At 41.9% G+C, this 17,541-nt stretch overlaps 1 protein-coding gene across 1 annotated transcript in view; it reads left to right on the top strand.

Annotated features, from left to right (window-relative positions):
* LOC306935672 (amine oxidase [flavin-containing]-like) overlaps positions 1-17,541 on the top strand; it is a 46,081-nt gene that overhangs the window by 18,869 nt on the left and 9,671 nt on the right. Inside the window, exons 2-6 of the mRNA XM_079518828.1 lie at positions 1,963-2,057; positions 2,640-2,777; positions 10,039-10,143; positions 10,818-10,909; positions 13,661-13,802. Coding sequence (XP_079374954.1) covers positions 1,963-2,057; positions 2,640-2,777; positions 10,039-10,143; positions 10,818-10,909; positions 13,661-13,802 — 572 coding nt within the window. The remainder of the gene's footprint in view (positions 1-1,962; positions 2,058-2,639; positions 2,778-10,038; positions 10,144-10,817; positions 10,910-13,660; positions 13,803-17,541) is intronic.

Genomic DNA, 17,541 nt, shown 5'->3' with positions numbered 1-17,541 from the left:
GGCTACTTTGCCACTAGACCTGAACTCAAGGTTGGAGGCAGTTAAAATAAATGTATTATCCAGGTTGCTCTTTCTATTCCAGTCCTTACCGGTAGAGGTCCCCCAAGGGCAATTTATTACATGGGACAGAATGATTTCTAGGTTTGTGTGGGCCGGGCAGAGGCCAAGGGTCAGATTTCAGACCCTTCAACTCCCAAAGGAGGGAGGGGGCATGGGTCTTCCCAATCTAAAAATGTACTATCATGCGGCCCAACTACGATATGTAGGATGTTGGTGTAAACCAAATTATATAGCAAAATGGAAGGATATGGAAAAGGAATTTGACAAACATCCAATACAGAATATTATAGGAGACAAAGAAAAGTTTAAGAAAATAAAACACCGTATTGATCCAATCACCCTATTTACATTAGAGATCTGGTTTAAAATTGTTAAAAAGTATAGGTTTGAAGAGGACATAAAGGTTTTAAAATGGATGGCATTTGATAGTTCATTTAAACCCGCAGGACATGATAAGGGCTTTAAAGTATGGAGCAATAGAGGAATGACAGCCTGGTGTGTTTTGGAGAAAAATGGGGCATTGGAGAGTTTCACAGATTTGAGTGTTAAATACATGTTGGATAAACATGATTTCTTCAGGTATCTTCAACTAAGGGATTATTATATTAAGGAAGTCAAAGGGAAGCCCTCCATAGAAGTGAATGGTATTGTCCAAATTATTAAAAATATGGGGAAAAATATTCGAATTATATCAGCAATATATACGACTTTGATGAGTGGCAGTCATTCAACAGAATATATTAAAAAGAAATGGGAAGCAGAACTAGACATAGAAATTACAGAAAAAGATTGGGCTCATATGTGGAAAATGCACCAATCATCTACCAATTCGCGGATATGGAGGGAATTCTCTTGGAAAAATCTTTGCAGGTTTTTCATAACACCAAAAATTATGAGCAAGCAGTTGAAGCAACAGATACAATGTTGGAGGGGTTGTGGAGATGTAAATGTGGATCACTCACATGTGTTCTGGAAATGTCCCAGAATTGAGTCTTTCTGGAAAGTGATACATGATCAGATACAAAAGGTGTTGGGTTATGAGGTGCCTATGAAGTGTGATGTCCTGTATTTAGGAAACTTGATGGGGGGAAAGATACGAGGAGAGGATAGGTATCTGGTAAACATTTTATTGGCGGCAGGAAAGAAGGCTATCACAAGGAAATGGGGACAGAAGGAGCCTCCAACACAGGGACAATGGGAGGAGTTGATTCAGGAGATGCAGCTCATGGAGAAACTGACACATCGCCTGAGACTGCAGGAGGAACGAATGGAGGACAAATGGTCCAAATGGACAATATTCAATGACCTGACCATGAGCAATGAGGGCATGGGGGAATGAGGAACACCAGAATATGTCTAGGAATATGTGATGTATTGAGCAAGATTTGATATGCATTGTCGACTTTATTGTATTTTTATTTTTTGTTTTTCATGTTAGTTTGTGCTGTGTTTGTCCTTTATCATTGTGTGTTTGTTCAAAAACAAATAAAAATCTAAGTGATAAAAAAAAAATGTATCGTTACACCCCTACTAGATACCCATGTAACCTGTCAAAATCCTTCCTGAATGTCAACAAAGTCCACGATCACAACACTAGAGGGAGTTCCCTCTATCTTCCCCAATCTTGTTAGCCATTGGTTTAGTATTATTTTGGCCATGTTACTCTCCTATTCTATCACAAGCCCAGCACCACCAGGTTAACCTTTAGCCTAAAATAAGCACACAATGAAACAAAACGTCGCCATCTTTTGTCTTTTAATCCCCCATTCCTTAGCTCAGCCGGTAGTCCTGAAGACAAATCAAGGCCAGGTCACGGAAATAAAGATGAAAATAGAGAACATATAATACAGTATGTGACAAATATACTGTTGTAACCGGCCGCATCTGCTTCCCTGTCTGCAGGTTTGAGTGCAGCTAAGCTGTTGAAGGCCCAAGGGTTGAATCCTGTAGTTCTGGAGGCTAGGGATCGGGTTGGTGGACGGACCTTCACTGTACAGGTAACAGCCTGCAGCTATTATATTCACAAAGCAGTTGCTGTCTTCCTTTGTCCATAAATCTACACCAGGGGTTTTCAACTGATTGTGAACAAGGCGAGGGACCACCACCCTGACTTAGAATCAACCTGGGGACCTGCACTGTTGTGTTGGGTGGGCTAATGGGCTAGTGCATTTGTAACACTTGCTAGTTGCTATGCATCCCATGTGTATACATACATCCCACTGTTTCTCAACCAATGGTCCATTGACTACTAATAATTTCCTAATAATAATAATGACTCTGATAATAATGATAATTCAATGCACTTCCCCCTCTTGAGATTCAAACTCAACTTTTTCTGTGGAATTTCTTGACCTCCAACTTGTCAGTAAACGACTACATGGATGGTCATCATAGGTCACCAGGTCATTCAGTTCCCTGGTTTAAAAATCAACAAATCCTGATCAAATGATCAAATGAATGGTCAAGGACCATTGGACCACCTGTTGAAAACCCCTGGTCTACACTATTATTTTCTTTTTAGCTTTCTATAATACACATTTTTATGTTTTGTTTTCTGTCCTGGCTACGTTTTAATGCAGAATAAACAGACAAAGTGGGTCGATCTGGGCGGGGCCTATATCGGGCCCACACAGAACCGCATCCTGCGATTGGCCAAAGAGTATGGCGTCCAGACCTACAAGGTCAATGAGCAGGAGAGCCTTGTGCACTACGTTAATGTGAGTACGTATTTTGACCATCTCCTTTGTCGGTTGCACATGACCATGAACTGACAGTGCAACCCATACCTTGTGATTTTTAAAGTGATTTTTCCTTTCCCAGAGCCAGTACACTGAATAATGACTCATATGTCAGACCTTGACAAATCCCTGAGCCTTGGGAGTTGTGTTCTGGTCACTATTGACTATCTTCTGCAGATAATTAAGACACAGCTTTGTGTCTGCTTGTCATCATGACCATGTTAGGGTCTGTTGTGCTCACCTGCGTGCTAGGAAGCCACTCAAGCCAGGAGAGAGAGAGAGAGAGATTTATGTTGGGGCTTTTATGCCTTTATTGATAGTACAGTAGTTTGACAGGAAACGGGGAGAGAGAGATGGGGAATGACACGCAGCAAAGGCCATCAGGATTGGGACTCGAACCTGCGACAGACTGAGGCTACATTGAGCCTGTAGGTGCGCAGAGTAGACCACTACGCTAGCTGTCTGTAGTGGTCTACAACACTATTTTAATTCTTTCTCTGCCGGCTAGCTGTTAGCATTCATGAAGTGCCACCATACGCGTTCACTTTAAGAGAAGGAGTTTGCCCGCGTCCGCCCCACACACACACTCAACACACTTTAGTATCATTGGCACAAGAACACACTGTTTACCTCTCGCCAGAAACTTCTAACCGAGTTAAACGGAGATCAGATTTTACGTCCCATAGCTGGTGGTGACGGGGCGTTGCCATAGCAACCGGACCAATGTTAACACCTTAGAGGCCCGGAACTATTTAATCCATTTCATCCAGGGTGCCCATCATTTGTAGCGCACGGACCACTTTTACCGGCGCACCGGAAGCTGGTGTGTAGCAGCTAACAATAGCCACACCACTCTAGAGTCGATCGACAACAACGGGAGGTAATAATAAATCTATCGCGACTAGCGACTGGACCGCGGAAGGCCGTCAAACACAGGATCTTTTTTCAGAATTAGACGGGATGATTTAGATCGGGAGTTATGATCGTTTTAAGATTTTCGTTTTCGTCAGCTAAACAGGCAGGGGAGATTTTCGATGACGTGTCACTTTTTGACACGTCATCGGATCGGGCAACAAGCGCTCCAAGGCTCTAGAGCGGAGCGGTTTTGTTTTCATTAATCTCCGTCCTGTTTATCAATCTCCGTGTTGGGCACTTGACCATGACCTTGAACTTGGACGGAGAACTCCGCCTGGACATCCAAGGTGTTAAAAGCTGCTGTGGGGCTCAACCATTATATAACCCAGACCACTCAAAGGGCCCTATTATGCATGTCTTAAGTACCAGGTCTTATTACTTAACTTAAGACCTGGAGGCGTGATCAATGCCATTTGGCTATTCTGAGTGGCCAAACAGCATTGACCACGCCTCCAGGTCTTAAGTTAAGTCATAAGACCTGGTACTTAAGACACGCATAATAGGGCCCAAAGGGTCTGGTTGGGACAGAACGTTTTTTTTTTTAATACTGTTTTTATTAGGCATTTTGTATATGACATAACTTCAGAATATCATTGGCAGATAATGAGTAATTAAGTGATATAAAATGAAAAAAATAATAGTGACAGGTAGTGTAAATGTTCCAAATACAATACATAATAAAAAAGGTATATAAATGTGATAAACAAGAAAAAAACAAAAACTGTTAAACAGGACAAATGTCAGACAGACAAACAAAACGAAGACAACAGGACAGACACTCTTGCTCTCAAACTTTCCCAACACGTTGTTGTAAATCAACTGAATTAGACAAAAAATAAAATAAAGAAAAAACACTTTTTTTTGTTTTTCCTTTCCAATTTTCGATTATGTTATCTATTGTGTAGGAGGGGTTAGCGTGCACCTATTGAAATAGTCAATGAAGGGTTGCCATGTCTGGTAAAATGTATCTTCACTCCCTCTCAATTCAAACTTTATCTTTTCCAATTGCAAATAGTGCATAACATCTTTCATAAGTGTAGTGTGAGTCGGAACCTGTGCTTGCTTCCAATTCAACAGTATCAGTCTGCGAGCCAGTAGAGTCACATATTTGACCATGTTATATTGTAAAGTTGACAGTTTGACCCCGGCCAGGCCCAGCTTTGACTCCCAGAACTGCCGTCAGCGGATCCGGGTCAAAAGGTTTTCCAACAATGTCTGACCATGATTTAAATATACTTTGCCAATATGATGTTAGTTTAGTGCAGTGCCAGAACATGAGCTAGAGTGGCCGGTGACTGGCCGGACAAAACGTTTTTTAAGGTAGACCGCACCATTGCAACTCAATGAGTTGAATTGGTGTGGTTTACCTTAAAACAGTTTTGTCCCAAAAGCATGCTTTGTCCTAAAAGTATGCTTCTTCACCAGTCGTAGCCCTCCCCACCCTTCCCCCTTGTCCACAGCATTAGCACAGGCCACAGGGTGCTAGCAACTGGAGATGTCAATCTTTGCCTGGGGGACAGCTTGTCTAATGTTGTTTCTCCCTTCTGAGTGGTTGAGAGGAGAGGGAAAGGGAAGAGAGTTGCAGGAGGGCAACAAGAAGATCTTTCTTTATGGCTCCTTTTCTTCCTCCATATCTTATTAGGGTGGGCGAACCACTGTCCTTTACACAGGCACCTGATTCAATTTCCTTACTGTTGCTGCCATGTACCCTAGCCAACCAACTCCATTCCCACTGTAAATCACTGGACTGTTGGCGCCAGCTGCTTCCCGTGTCTGTATGTGTGCACGTTCATGTTTGTGTGTGTGTGTGTGTGTGTATGTGTACATGAGTGAGGGGCAAAATGTACTTATTTTATTATGCTTCATGTTGCTTCCTAACTGTATTTCACAGACCTTGCACACGTGTAGCCATAGACTATGAACTATAACACACATCGGATGTGGATTTTGTGCTACTGTGGGGTATTAATAGCGCACATGTAGACACAATACACACATTCCTATGACTCATACATGTACAGTACAACACCCAGAATAGCACGCCCTCTCATATGATATTGTTTCAATATTCTGTATTTTCTGTGCTTTGCCTTTAAAAATCTTGGGATCATGGACATGAAGCAGTCAGGCTATAGCCTCAACTTTATGGAGAGGTTTAAGGAGCGCTGCAGTCACCGCTCTGTGGTCAGTGCTCTGTACTCTAACAGCAGTGTGCTACTGACTTGACCTACTTCCCCAGTAGTACCCATAGAGTATATACAAGGATAGAGAATTAGAGACTGAACTGGCGCGAAGCTCCGCCCCCCCAGCTATTCATGTCAGTGGAAGTTGCTCAGTGGCGTTTTGAAGCACCCGGAAGACTGCCGGAAGTACCGTCTCAGAACGTCTACTTCCGCATTTGACCACCAAATTTTGGTGGTCAAATGCGGAGCGCTGTTAAAGCCCAGATGCACGGGGTTTCCCGGTCAAGAATCCACGGGTCCGCCTGTAGTCCCTCCTCCTACCACTAGGGCCCAGAGCTTCAACGTTGAATAGCCTCACTGGCCCCTTGGTAGTACCGGAAGTTGATGCTGTGCACAAACTATTAAACCAACAAAAATATATATTTTGGCAATGGACTTGATGGGACGGCAATGGCCAATCAAATCCATTTGTATGGGAACTTCTGTGAGTGCAATTTCACTAATTACTATTACATGTTTAATTTCACTATCATGTTTCGTTGATTATTTTTAACTGGAGTTACGCTACTTTAATGACACATGCACGCGTGCGGATGCACACACAGACACACTCTGACCAGCATTATGAAATATTTATTTTTAGTCTGATTCATCTTAGTTAGGTTTACGTGTGCATAATTCGTTTTAGTTAGAAATTCACTATTTATTGTTTAGTTTTTGTCGTCTTAAGTTTTAGTGGAAAAACAAAAATGAAGATGCATGGTTATGCAGTTCTAGTTAGTTTTACATTGTGAAGCGACCAGTGTATACCCCTGGTTACTACCCCCCTAAACTCCCAGCAAAGACACATACACACTAATACAGTACGCACTTAACATGCTTCCCTTGTAGGCTGGTTTCCATGGCAACGTGCCTCATCAAAAGCTGCTAACCTTTATCAGTGTCTTGACTGTCTGTGTGTACTGTATATAATATTATTGTGTGCATCAACTGTATGTTTGTGATTATCTCCACCAGGCTGGAAGGCCGGGAGGTGGACATTATGATTTTGCCCCTGTCTGTGTGTGTCTGGCTGCGACCCACGACTTATACATAACTCTGCCAAGGCAACCCAGCCTGGCAGAGATATGCGCTCCACAGAGCTCCCCTTTATGTACGTGCATTTGTATGTGTGTAAATGTTTGTGTACACGACGTGTATATTCACATGTCTATGTGTGTGTGTGTGTGTGTAGCATGAGGCAGTATAATAACTCACTGTACTCAATGCCTAAAGTAGGTCAAAACGGATCACTGAAGCACTTGAGTTCTATTTTAAGCATTCTCTGTCATTCAGCTGGTTTGATCAACATCTGGTTTGAGGATGACTTTTACAGGCCTATATTTAGCATCCGTTGTGTCGAGGAGTAGGAGTGATAAAGTTGCTGTAGTTTAGAAAAAAAGCACATTAGAAACACGCATAGATACTTACAGAGAGACTGCCACTACTACCCAGCCAATTACATAATCAAAATGTACTGTATTAGTTTTAGATTTAGAAGAGACTAAACACTCTAGTCAAACAACTGCATTCATGCATTAATTTCTCCACCATTTCTTAAGGCAGCCTTTGATGTCTTTTCCTACAGTACGTTGTGGCAAACTAAGCTGTAAACGCAATTCACAACACTGATCCTTGATAAGCCCAGGTTTTATAGTGATATTGGAGTATAACTTGTGTGTATTTAGAGTTTTAAGTAGCTTTGGATTAGCCAAAACCTTACTCGAATGAATAAAATCAAGATAGGCCTAGATAAGTCTGTGAATTAACTTTCAAACAACAGCACTAATCCCCACATGTGGCACAAAGAAACTCTTTCAGTGAACTGGAACTGTAGAGGCTGAAGTGTGCACTTAGATAGCTTGACCCCTGCATTTCATGCTACTCCACTGGACAGTGGACACTAGTGTAATTAGCGTTAGCATACTGTACAAGCAAGCCACATGGATAATCAGCTTTTCTATAGCAGATTGTAATCCAAAAGGCCAGCCCTGGTTTCCCTTATCAGCAAACCACTGTCCTAACATGCAGCTATACAGCCCTTTCAGCAGTGAATTTATTAATGCGCTATCAGGAATGGAGAAAGTCATTGATTAATAAGGGATGTGTTTATCAGAGATTGAGAAAGATTGGCAGAGGTTATGGCATGGTTGAATTGGCAACCGTAAAGATGTCATGTAGTTAAACATGTCCACACTCCACCCACAGGGTTATTGAAAATGTTTTTTGCTTGTACACTGTGTGGTCCAAGTATCCCCAGGTTAGCAATGAATCCTTTTCACAGCAGACATCTTATTGAGTAAATGCCATTTATCTGTTGACCTTCTGTACCTCAAAAAACATGATTTGCCCTGTGGACACGATGGCCCGACCAAACTTCCCCAGTGGATTTTATCATTTTCTCCTCCATTTTCGCCTTGTCCCTGTCAATACAGTTTTTAAACATTTTGAGATTGTGAATCCAGAATAGAATTGGGATGCTGGGGTGGCTAAGTGACTAAACACACAAAGGTTTGCCTAATTACTTCTCCACCTAAAGCACTTTAATACACATAATCGACGCAGAAAGCGCCAAGCGACGGAGGGGAGAGACATTTCTCGCGCTCAGTCCGTGCCTTGCGTCGTCTGGTCGGTTGGGAACGATCCCACACCCGACGCAACGCAGCAACGGATCCTCTACGCGAGTTGCGTAGAGGATCGCAGTAAGAGAACAGTTGCTGACCTTTGGCAACAGAGAGCAAGAAGGCTTTGCCTCCTCTGCTCGACCCCCTCTGTCTGATGAGCCATGAGTTGTAATGTAAACGTAAACACGAAACGGCATCTGAGCAGCATGGATAGATCACTGAACAGGCCAACATGACATCATCGTTCGAAGCACAGCTTTGCATTAGTGTGTTATACTAATGACCATTTTACAGTCGTTACACAATGAGTCAGCATATTGAATAACGTGAGTGTTGGGGGGGGGGGGGGGGGGTAAGATTGTTAATAGAGACATTTTTCTTTAATGTATAGATATACTGTACCAGTTATATCTCTAGAAATGGCAGTTAATTTGAGTAAGGTTGACCTGCTACTCACTGTCATGTGAGTGTCATAACAGATGCTGTCACCCCCCCCCCCCCCCCCCCCCCCCCCCCCCTTTCCCTCCTCTCCTTGTATACACTTCAAATGCATGCATCACCATGGCAACAGACCTATTGCTAGTCTGTAGCCATGAACAGTGCTGGGCTGTGTAGCAGTGTCGCATGGTCCAACTCTATACCTATCTGTGTGAGATCCATAGGAACACTACTGCAGTTATCTGTTAGTAGGAGTCTAGGAGAGTTGAAGTGAATCATGTGGTCCTGAAGGGCAAATGTACCGTAGCAACCCACTGTGTGGCTCTCCTGCTTCATAGGAGACAGAGTGCACACACAGCAGCTGGTGTCACGGTTGGATAATACTGCAGATCGCTTCCTGTGCCGATTCTGCGAATGCCCTGTAAATCAGTAGTTCTCTATTTTTCATAAATGTTCAAAAAGATAGCAGGTGTACAAGCTCGCAGCACGGCGTGAAGTGATGAGCTGTGAGCTTGTATATCTGCTATTTTTGAATAGCCAACGAAAATGTTGAACACATGCACTTTACCACCCAACAAACCATCACCTCTTATACATTTGTTATCTGTGTTCATTTGAATGAAAGAGGTGTGGCGTGGGTCGTGGACATTTGTACACTCAGACTTGACCAGAAGATAGCCGTTATCGGCTATCTTTGATCAGCTGTAAAACATTATGCAACAGCCATTATCAGAAAGCAGTGTCCCTACTTTATTTGAAGAGAGAATCTGACATCAGGCCTCTTTTGAAATCCAATCTGTGTATCCAAATGTATGTAGTATTGATGGGTTTGAAGGCATATAATGTTGGGCATTACACAAGTTGGGCAAGTCTGATCCAGAAAAAATAGAGACAGCCCAAGGTGACCATCTTGCAATAAACTCTGAATATTGTTTTATTAAGTGAAATCATTTTCATAGCCATTTTGGCGACGTGATTGTAAATGCTGCTTACTCTGACAACAAATCCTGAATGATGCCGATGGTGATGTGCTTCCTACAGGGAAAGTCTTACCCTTTCAAAGGCTCCTTCCCTCCCATGTGGAACCCCTTCGCCCTGATGGACTTCATCAACTTGTTTAGAACAATGGATGAGATGGGCGAGGAGGTAAGGAAAGACCCATCATCAACTCTCTCTCTCTCTCACACACACACACACACACACACACACACACACTATCTTTGTGGGTTCATAAAAAACAGTTAACCTCAAGGCCAGAACATGGACCTTTCTGCACTGTTTGGGAGAGTCAGAACATCTGGGGGTGCATGAGTTGAGTTGGACTACACACTCAACATGTGGGCGTGGCTGAGATGTAAACCTATGGAACCATGATAACTAGTTTAAAGGACCATCTTCATAATATAATTTGGCTCCCTCAGGGAGCCAGTGCAGCGAAGCTAATATGAGGAAATATGAACTCCTTTCCTAGTTCTTGTCAGTACACGCACAGCAGCATTGTGGAATCGCAGATCTGTTGGGGCTGCCTATAAGAGATTGCAATAATCCAGCCTAACAGGTAATAAATGGACAAGTTTCCTGCATCTTCTTGACACTAAGCCTGTGGGAGTCAAAGGGCGTATCGTTACAGGGTTTTTGCATTTATGACAAATCCCAACCTGAATTTTCTCATAATGAATCTCTAGCTTTAAAGACATTTTGGCATGAAAATTATCTTTTACGAGGCTGACGTCTTTCTGGTTTTACTCAATTGGCGTTGATTTTGTATTCCTCACCACAAAGCTATAGTAAAACAAAAAACAATTCTCTTTGATTTGTAGATCCCTAGAGAAGCCCCATGGAGGGCCCCCCATGCCGAGGAGTGGGACACTATGACCATGCAACAGCTCTTCGACAAACTCCTGTGGACCAGGTAGCGCGTGGCACCCTGACGTCACCAATCACAGTCTGCTTCTTATTTGAATTAACTGGGTACATCAAAATGCATCACAATACATGGACACTACTCATCTGTGGCACATATCGTTGTTGTCGGGCAGAAACCCTGCATGTCCACATTCCGTGTTTTTGCCAGCTGCTTGAGAAGCGGCTGGACAACATGTTTCACCTACCTCTACTAGCGACCGTACAGTGGACACTTTTTCCATGATTGGCTGCCTCTAGGCTGCCTCTAAGCCAATGGGCAGTGTTGGGCATCGTTACTATCTAAAGTAACGTCATTAGGTTACTGGATTACTGCCTACAAAAAAAAATTCCGTTATGTTACAAGATTATCTTCTGATAAAAGTAACTTGTTAGATTATTTTTCACACAATTAAAACTCACTCTCGAGGAAAAAAAAGAACCAAAAACAAACTGCAGCCTACCCAGTGTTGTGGAGCTGCTGTGGATCTGCGTAGATCTTCTCGTTTCCCCAATACATCCAAAAATAGTGTGAATACTTCCACAGCCTTACTAAAGGATAAACTATCTGTTTTCTCCCAATGTTTGTCAATTTTTTTCGTTGTCAGCACACGTGTTAACAACGAAATGTAAACAAGAGGTGTGTGTCTGCTGTGTCACATTGAATCCTGTACATTACAATCATTATGCAATCACCACAGGACGGTGCATGCTCGCAGCCTGTCGACCTCTCCGTGACACAGAGACACAGAGAGGCTCAGAGAGCTCATTCATTCAGGAAACAGCGCGAAATGTGTCGGATGGATTCTTTTTTCGTTGTGGCAGCAGAAAAAACAGGGTAATATAGGTCTTAAATGTAACTAGTAACGGCATTGTTTTTGGAAAAGGTAACAGATTAGTAAGATTACTCTATTTGCAAACTAACTCGTTAGGTTATTCCGTTCCCCAAAAAAAAGTATTCTTGTTATATAACGCCGTTATTTTTAACGGCGTTACACCCAACACTGCCAATGGTCTTCCGGGTGCTTCAAAACGCCACTGAGCAACTTCTATTGAAATGAATAGCTTGGGGGCGGGGCTAACGCTCCGGTTCGGTCTCTATCCTTTTATTACTCTATGAGCAGACAGAGCCCAGCTGCGGCACACACACTGATTATAGATGTTCATAAACCACAGCTTGCTGCAGAGCTGGCAGTTATGACTGAGTCATTCTTGTTTAGTTAATGAATTCTCTACTTTAAGAGTCTAAGAGTGTCTTGCAAAGGTTGCACAATTCGTTGCGATGCGACATGTTGTGAGCTTGTAGATCTTAAAGAGTACGTGGGACATGGTTCATATTTTATAAATATTGAACCAATTTAATGTCTTAACTACTAACTAATTAATTACATACGATCCATTGGAACACAGGTTCTTTTTTTGTGGTGGTGGAAAAAGTACTAAAATATTTGACTTAAGTAAAAGTACAGTTATTCTACTTGAAAGTTACTTAAGTAAAAGTAACCAATCAGAAAATTACTTAAGTAAAAGTATAAAAGTAGCTCATATTAAATATAAGTATCAAAAGTACTTTGTATGCATTTTCTAAATGCCTACAAAGAAATGAAGTCCAAAGATGTTCATCCTGTCAAAAGTGGCTTGGGACTGTAAAACTGGCCATTCATTATCAATGGCACTTAATGTTTGTGTTAGGACAATGTTTGTGTTTGTGTTACATATTAATTTAGGGGTCCTTGAATGGAGAGAGCCATTGCAAAACAGACATGATATTAAGCCCTTCACTAAGCCCCACCCACTCCACTCTGTGAGGGCAAGCTGTCCTGTCACCCATCACATAGATGCATGTTAAATGATTTCTCCATATAAATAATCGATCAGTAGCAAGAGCTTGAAAATGTCTTCTAAATCTAGTCAACAAAGCCTGCAGTAGGCTATGCACTGGACAAATGTGGATGACATTATTTCAATAAAGTAGAAATACGAGGGAGAAAGTAAACAGCTATCAACGATATTTCATGCAATGAAATGAAAATTCATGCATTGCACGGTAAGACAGTGATGACTTAGTATTGCCATCACCTGGGTGGGTGAGTCGTGTAACGATCCCGACGTACCGGTATGTGTTCCACAACACAGCCATGCAAAATATAAGCAATGGTGACGAGCTGTCAAACAGAGCCGATGCAATCAGCCGAAGCAGCGCGCGCACGCGCGCACGTGTATGCACACACACGCCGCGTGCAGAGAGCTAGAGAGAGAGAGAGAGAGAGAGAGAGAGAGACACGGGCGCTTATGTCCAGCTTTTCACCACACCACAACACCATGCTTCTCTGTGTGAATGTGAACGAATGAGTGAGGCGATGACTTTATAAACATTATGCTGAAAATGCAAAACATATTTCGCATGTTGTGTGCGGAATTATGCGATTAAGATTTTAATTTGTAGCGAGTAACAAAAGGTGTCCAATTTTAATGTAGCGGATTAAAAGTAAGATATTTTTCCTTGTAAATGTAACGAAGTAAAAGTAAAAGCACAGAAAAAGAAAAATACTCAAAAGTACAAATTCTCAAAATGTGTACAGTAACGAAGTAATTGTACCTCGTTACTTTACACCAATTTGCACATACAAGGTCTCCGGCCGACAGCAACGATGTAATACATAAAGTAATGTATACACAACTGTGTACGTGTTATGGTGTTGCTGATGGGTATTAGAGATAGTATTGTAACTCTTGGTCCATCCTCTTCACCGCCTCCCAGTACGACCCGCCGCTTCGCCAAGTCCTTCCTCAACGTGAGCGTGACCTCTGAACCCCACGAGGTGTCTGCTCTCTGGTTCCTCTGGTACATCAAACAGTGTGGAGGCACCATGAGGATCTTCTCCACCACTAACGGAGGACAGGTGGGTGCTTGCTTTATGTACAGTATGCAGCCTTAGTTATGTCTGTACGTGTGTATGTATTGTCTCCACCAGGCCGAAGGCATGGGGAGAGAGTATGTTTTGCACCCTGTCCGTTCGTCTGTGAGTTTGTTTGTGTGTCCGTCCGTCCGTGTTGTACAGCTACTCTCCGGCACCGTTGGCCCGGTCGCTGCCAAACTGTGCACACACACTCCCAGCTCTGCCCCAAATTTTCCAGAACGGCCTGTTATAGGGCCACCATGAGGCGACTTTTGCTAAATATTTTTTTTTATATTACTCCCATGCGGTACACACCATCTCTATAGTCATGTGATCAACACGGATCTGCCTGATTTTTCCACATTCCATCCTGATTGGTTAAGATTGCCTTCCAAAGTTTGCAGGATTGGTTCATTTTGAACAAAATGCCTGAAATCATGAACACAGCGTGCCATCTCTGTGACATTTTGCATGCACATTCCCCTAGGCTGAGGAAGAAATGTCACTTGATATTTTCTGTCTCATCCATCTGTGTGATTTTTTTTTTTTTATATTCAATCGTGGTTGACTAAGATCGACATCTAAAGTTTGCAGGTGTGGCCCGTTTGGAACAAAATGCTACAATAGCTGTGAAACTTTACAAGCACATTTCCACTACGTTGAGGAACAATGCCATCATTTTAACATTGCCCTATTATAGCACCACATGTTTATATTACTCCTACACATTTTGTCCAAACATCACAAACGTTCCTGATCCTGACCTGTGCTCTGAGGAGCACAGGTCCTCAGAACTTGGCTAGAACTTTTTCTAGTTGTGTGTTCGGCAAGGCGTGCATGTCTAGTTGCAATGTAACTTGTAGATCTGCTATTTTTGAAAACTAGATAAAAAAAAACAGGAGGCTTACTGTCAAGGTCAAGTCAAGGTTCCTTTATTTTGTCTCCCGACAAATTTCTCCCTCGTTTTCAAAAATAGCAGATCTACAAGCTCACAGTGTGTTACATTGCGACTTGTTGTGAGGTTGTGGATCGGCTATTATTGAAAACCGTTGAAGGTTGAAAAATGTCACCAATAATGACCCAAAATAGGGATGGCAGGTTGAAAGCGGTTAATAATCGAGGAACACCATGCAGCTGCAGATTTGCCGATACTGAAAAAAGTCAAATAATGATTGGGCTATAATGAGCATTACTGAGAGACATGCCCCCAGTCCCTCAAACTAACACTGATCCCTGTTCTTAGTTGCCCCAGATCAGCTCAACGTAATTACTACAATCACAAAGCCGTTTTCTTCGAGTCCTGGGAGAGGCCAGTCTGTTCCCTGATTCTTTTCTTTTTAGGCTGAGTGGCCCTGTTGCCATGGCCACAGAGAAAGTGGGACGTGTTGGGTAATTAGAGGATGTTGTCGTGGCCTCCATTGTCATTTCCTGTCAGATAGGACGGACGCCCTGTTTCAAATTCCACCGAGCTGTGATTGGTTTAGATTATAGAGGTTGTTTGGCCTATCTGACGTGAATTATAATAATAATAATAACTTTATTTATATAGCACCTTTCCAAAAACAAGTTTACAAAGTGCTTTACAGATAATAATAGCAGTAAAATAATACAATAAGAATAAATAAATGTTCATTTGTTCAGGTCTGTTCAAACCTTGGTAATGCAAGATGTGAATATGTTTAGATGGTATCCACTCAGAAATCTTTCATTTCTAACTAAACTCAATAGTAAATACGTCTTTGCACAAACAAAATTCTTGTCTTTGAGCCATTTGATCCAGAAAGATAAACATAACATTGCCCTTGCTGGCCTGTAGACAATTTTGATGACTCGTTTGTTTTCTTTTTTCTGGACCTGAAGGCAGCCAACGTGTTATTGGAGAATGCCCACAATGTGTTTATAATCATGGAGAGAACATTTTGAACTATACTTGTACAATATGCAAAAGGTCACATTCTAGTATTTTACTCAGTTTAACTTGGCAAGTTCTAATCCCTCACTCCACCTCTCTCATGCATCCATTTTTATCATGCAGTACTACTACTTATAGACCAAACAAGTTCTCCCTTAAAGGGCCGTTAAGCGTTTTTTATTTTTATTTTTACGTAAGTTTCGTAAGTGTTAAATAGCTAGCAATCATTTCTTCGAGAGTTTGTTTAGTAACAGGGATCTCCATGTCTCTCCAGTTCGTAGAATTAGAGAGAAATTGGAAGTGAATGATGACACAAAGAAGTGAGTAAACATAATTGTAGCTTGAACACTATACAATTGTAGCTGATAAATGGGTTCTCTCTCCTGTTTAGCTGAAATTACCCAGCATAAAATCTATTTTATGTTTATTAACCAATTTAAGCCCTTATGTTGTTGGGCGGAATCCCTCAGAGCTCTATATTGTCTACATGAACCCATTTAGACCTGGTTTGTTGATTTAGACCTAAAAATGCCTTCTAAATCCTGACCAAAGTTTTCAGAAAAACTTAAGTTCTTTATTGCGACTGTAGGTCGCAGATTACCAGAGTATTGGACTCGAGTCATGATGACTCGACTCGAGTCCGACTCGAGTCATTGATTTGACGACTTGCAACTCGACTTGGACTTAAGGGTAAAAACTTGAGACTCGACTTGACTTGGAAGACAATGACTCCAGACTCGACTCGACTTGAGACAAGCTGACTCGGACAACTTAAGTAACCGGCCTGTCCGGCCATTCACTGTTATAAACAGACCTGCACACAACTGGTGCGCCGGTAGATCAAAGGATGCAAGGCGCATTTGCGCACCAAGAGCTGACAGTTATATGTAGAGAATCTGACAGGTATTCAAAAGGAACTCAAATATGATGTTATGTCCTGTAAGTAGACTTAGAAATAAAACTAGTGTTGACTAATCTTTACACGTGACTCTTATTTTGAAGAGGAAGTCAGAGCACAGGAAGTCTGTTTCAGTTGTAAACAAGCTACTATGACACTTTCCCCAAAGTTTACGGTGCTCCTGTCATAGTGCTAGTCGCTAAACGCAACCATATTTACAATGTGAAAACCATGCATCTGTCAATTGAACAACACTGGAATTACTTTATTTAAACATGGAACCTGCAGCAGTAGGTGAGTAATTCATTTTATCTGTGTAGGACATTTCAAAATAATTATGTGCAGCGCTGGTTATAAATGCAGGTTTCATGTAATCATGTTGGGTCAAATTGATAAACTGCGTGAGCCACGCATGTTTTACACAGTTGAACAATAAGCTTGTCCGTCGGGTGCAAACTTCCTTTCCTACTTTCCTCTTACCTGTCTTGTTTTATTGTTCCAAATAAATTATTCCATTTGAAAAGTCCTTAATTCAGCAACAGCTTCCAACAACAACAACAACAACAACACAAGACGCTAACTTAAGTTGTGATCATCAAAAAAAAAGGAAAAGAAAAACATCCACAGCTGAACATGGGGAGTTGACGAGGCGGTCGCGTTGTCTCTCACTCTATCGCCTGTAGTCAATTAAACATCGTTAAGCTTCCCAACGTCTTTAACAAACTACACTACAACAGAACATTTTGATTTCCTATACAGAGCTTAAAATGAACTGAGACAAAATGTGACTAAATTTGACTGAGGGACTGCCATTGGATTTTTTTGAATTTTCGTTTTGTCATATCATATGAAAGCAGGGAGTCATAGCTTCAAATAGAGATATTGTTTGTTGAGTTTGACCCACCAGTTTTGAAGATACGGCTTATAGAGTA

This window comes from Electrona antarctica, assembly GCF_951216825.1.
Source record: "Electrona antarctica genome assembly, chromosome: 13".
NCBI lineage: Eukaryota > Metazoa > Chordata > Actinopteri > Myctophiformes > Myctophidae > Electrona > Electrona antarctica.
The sequence above is the reverse complement of the archived record's forward strand: the minus strand, read 5'-3'. Positions and strand labels throughout refer to the sequence as shown.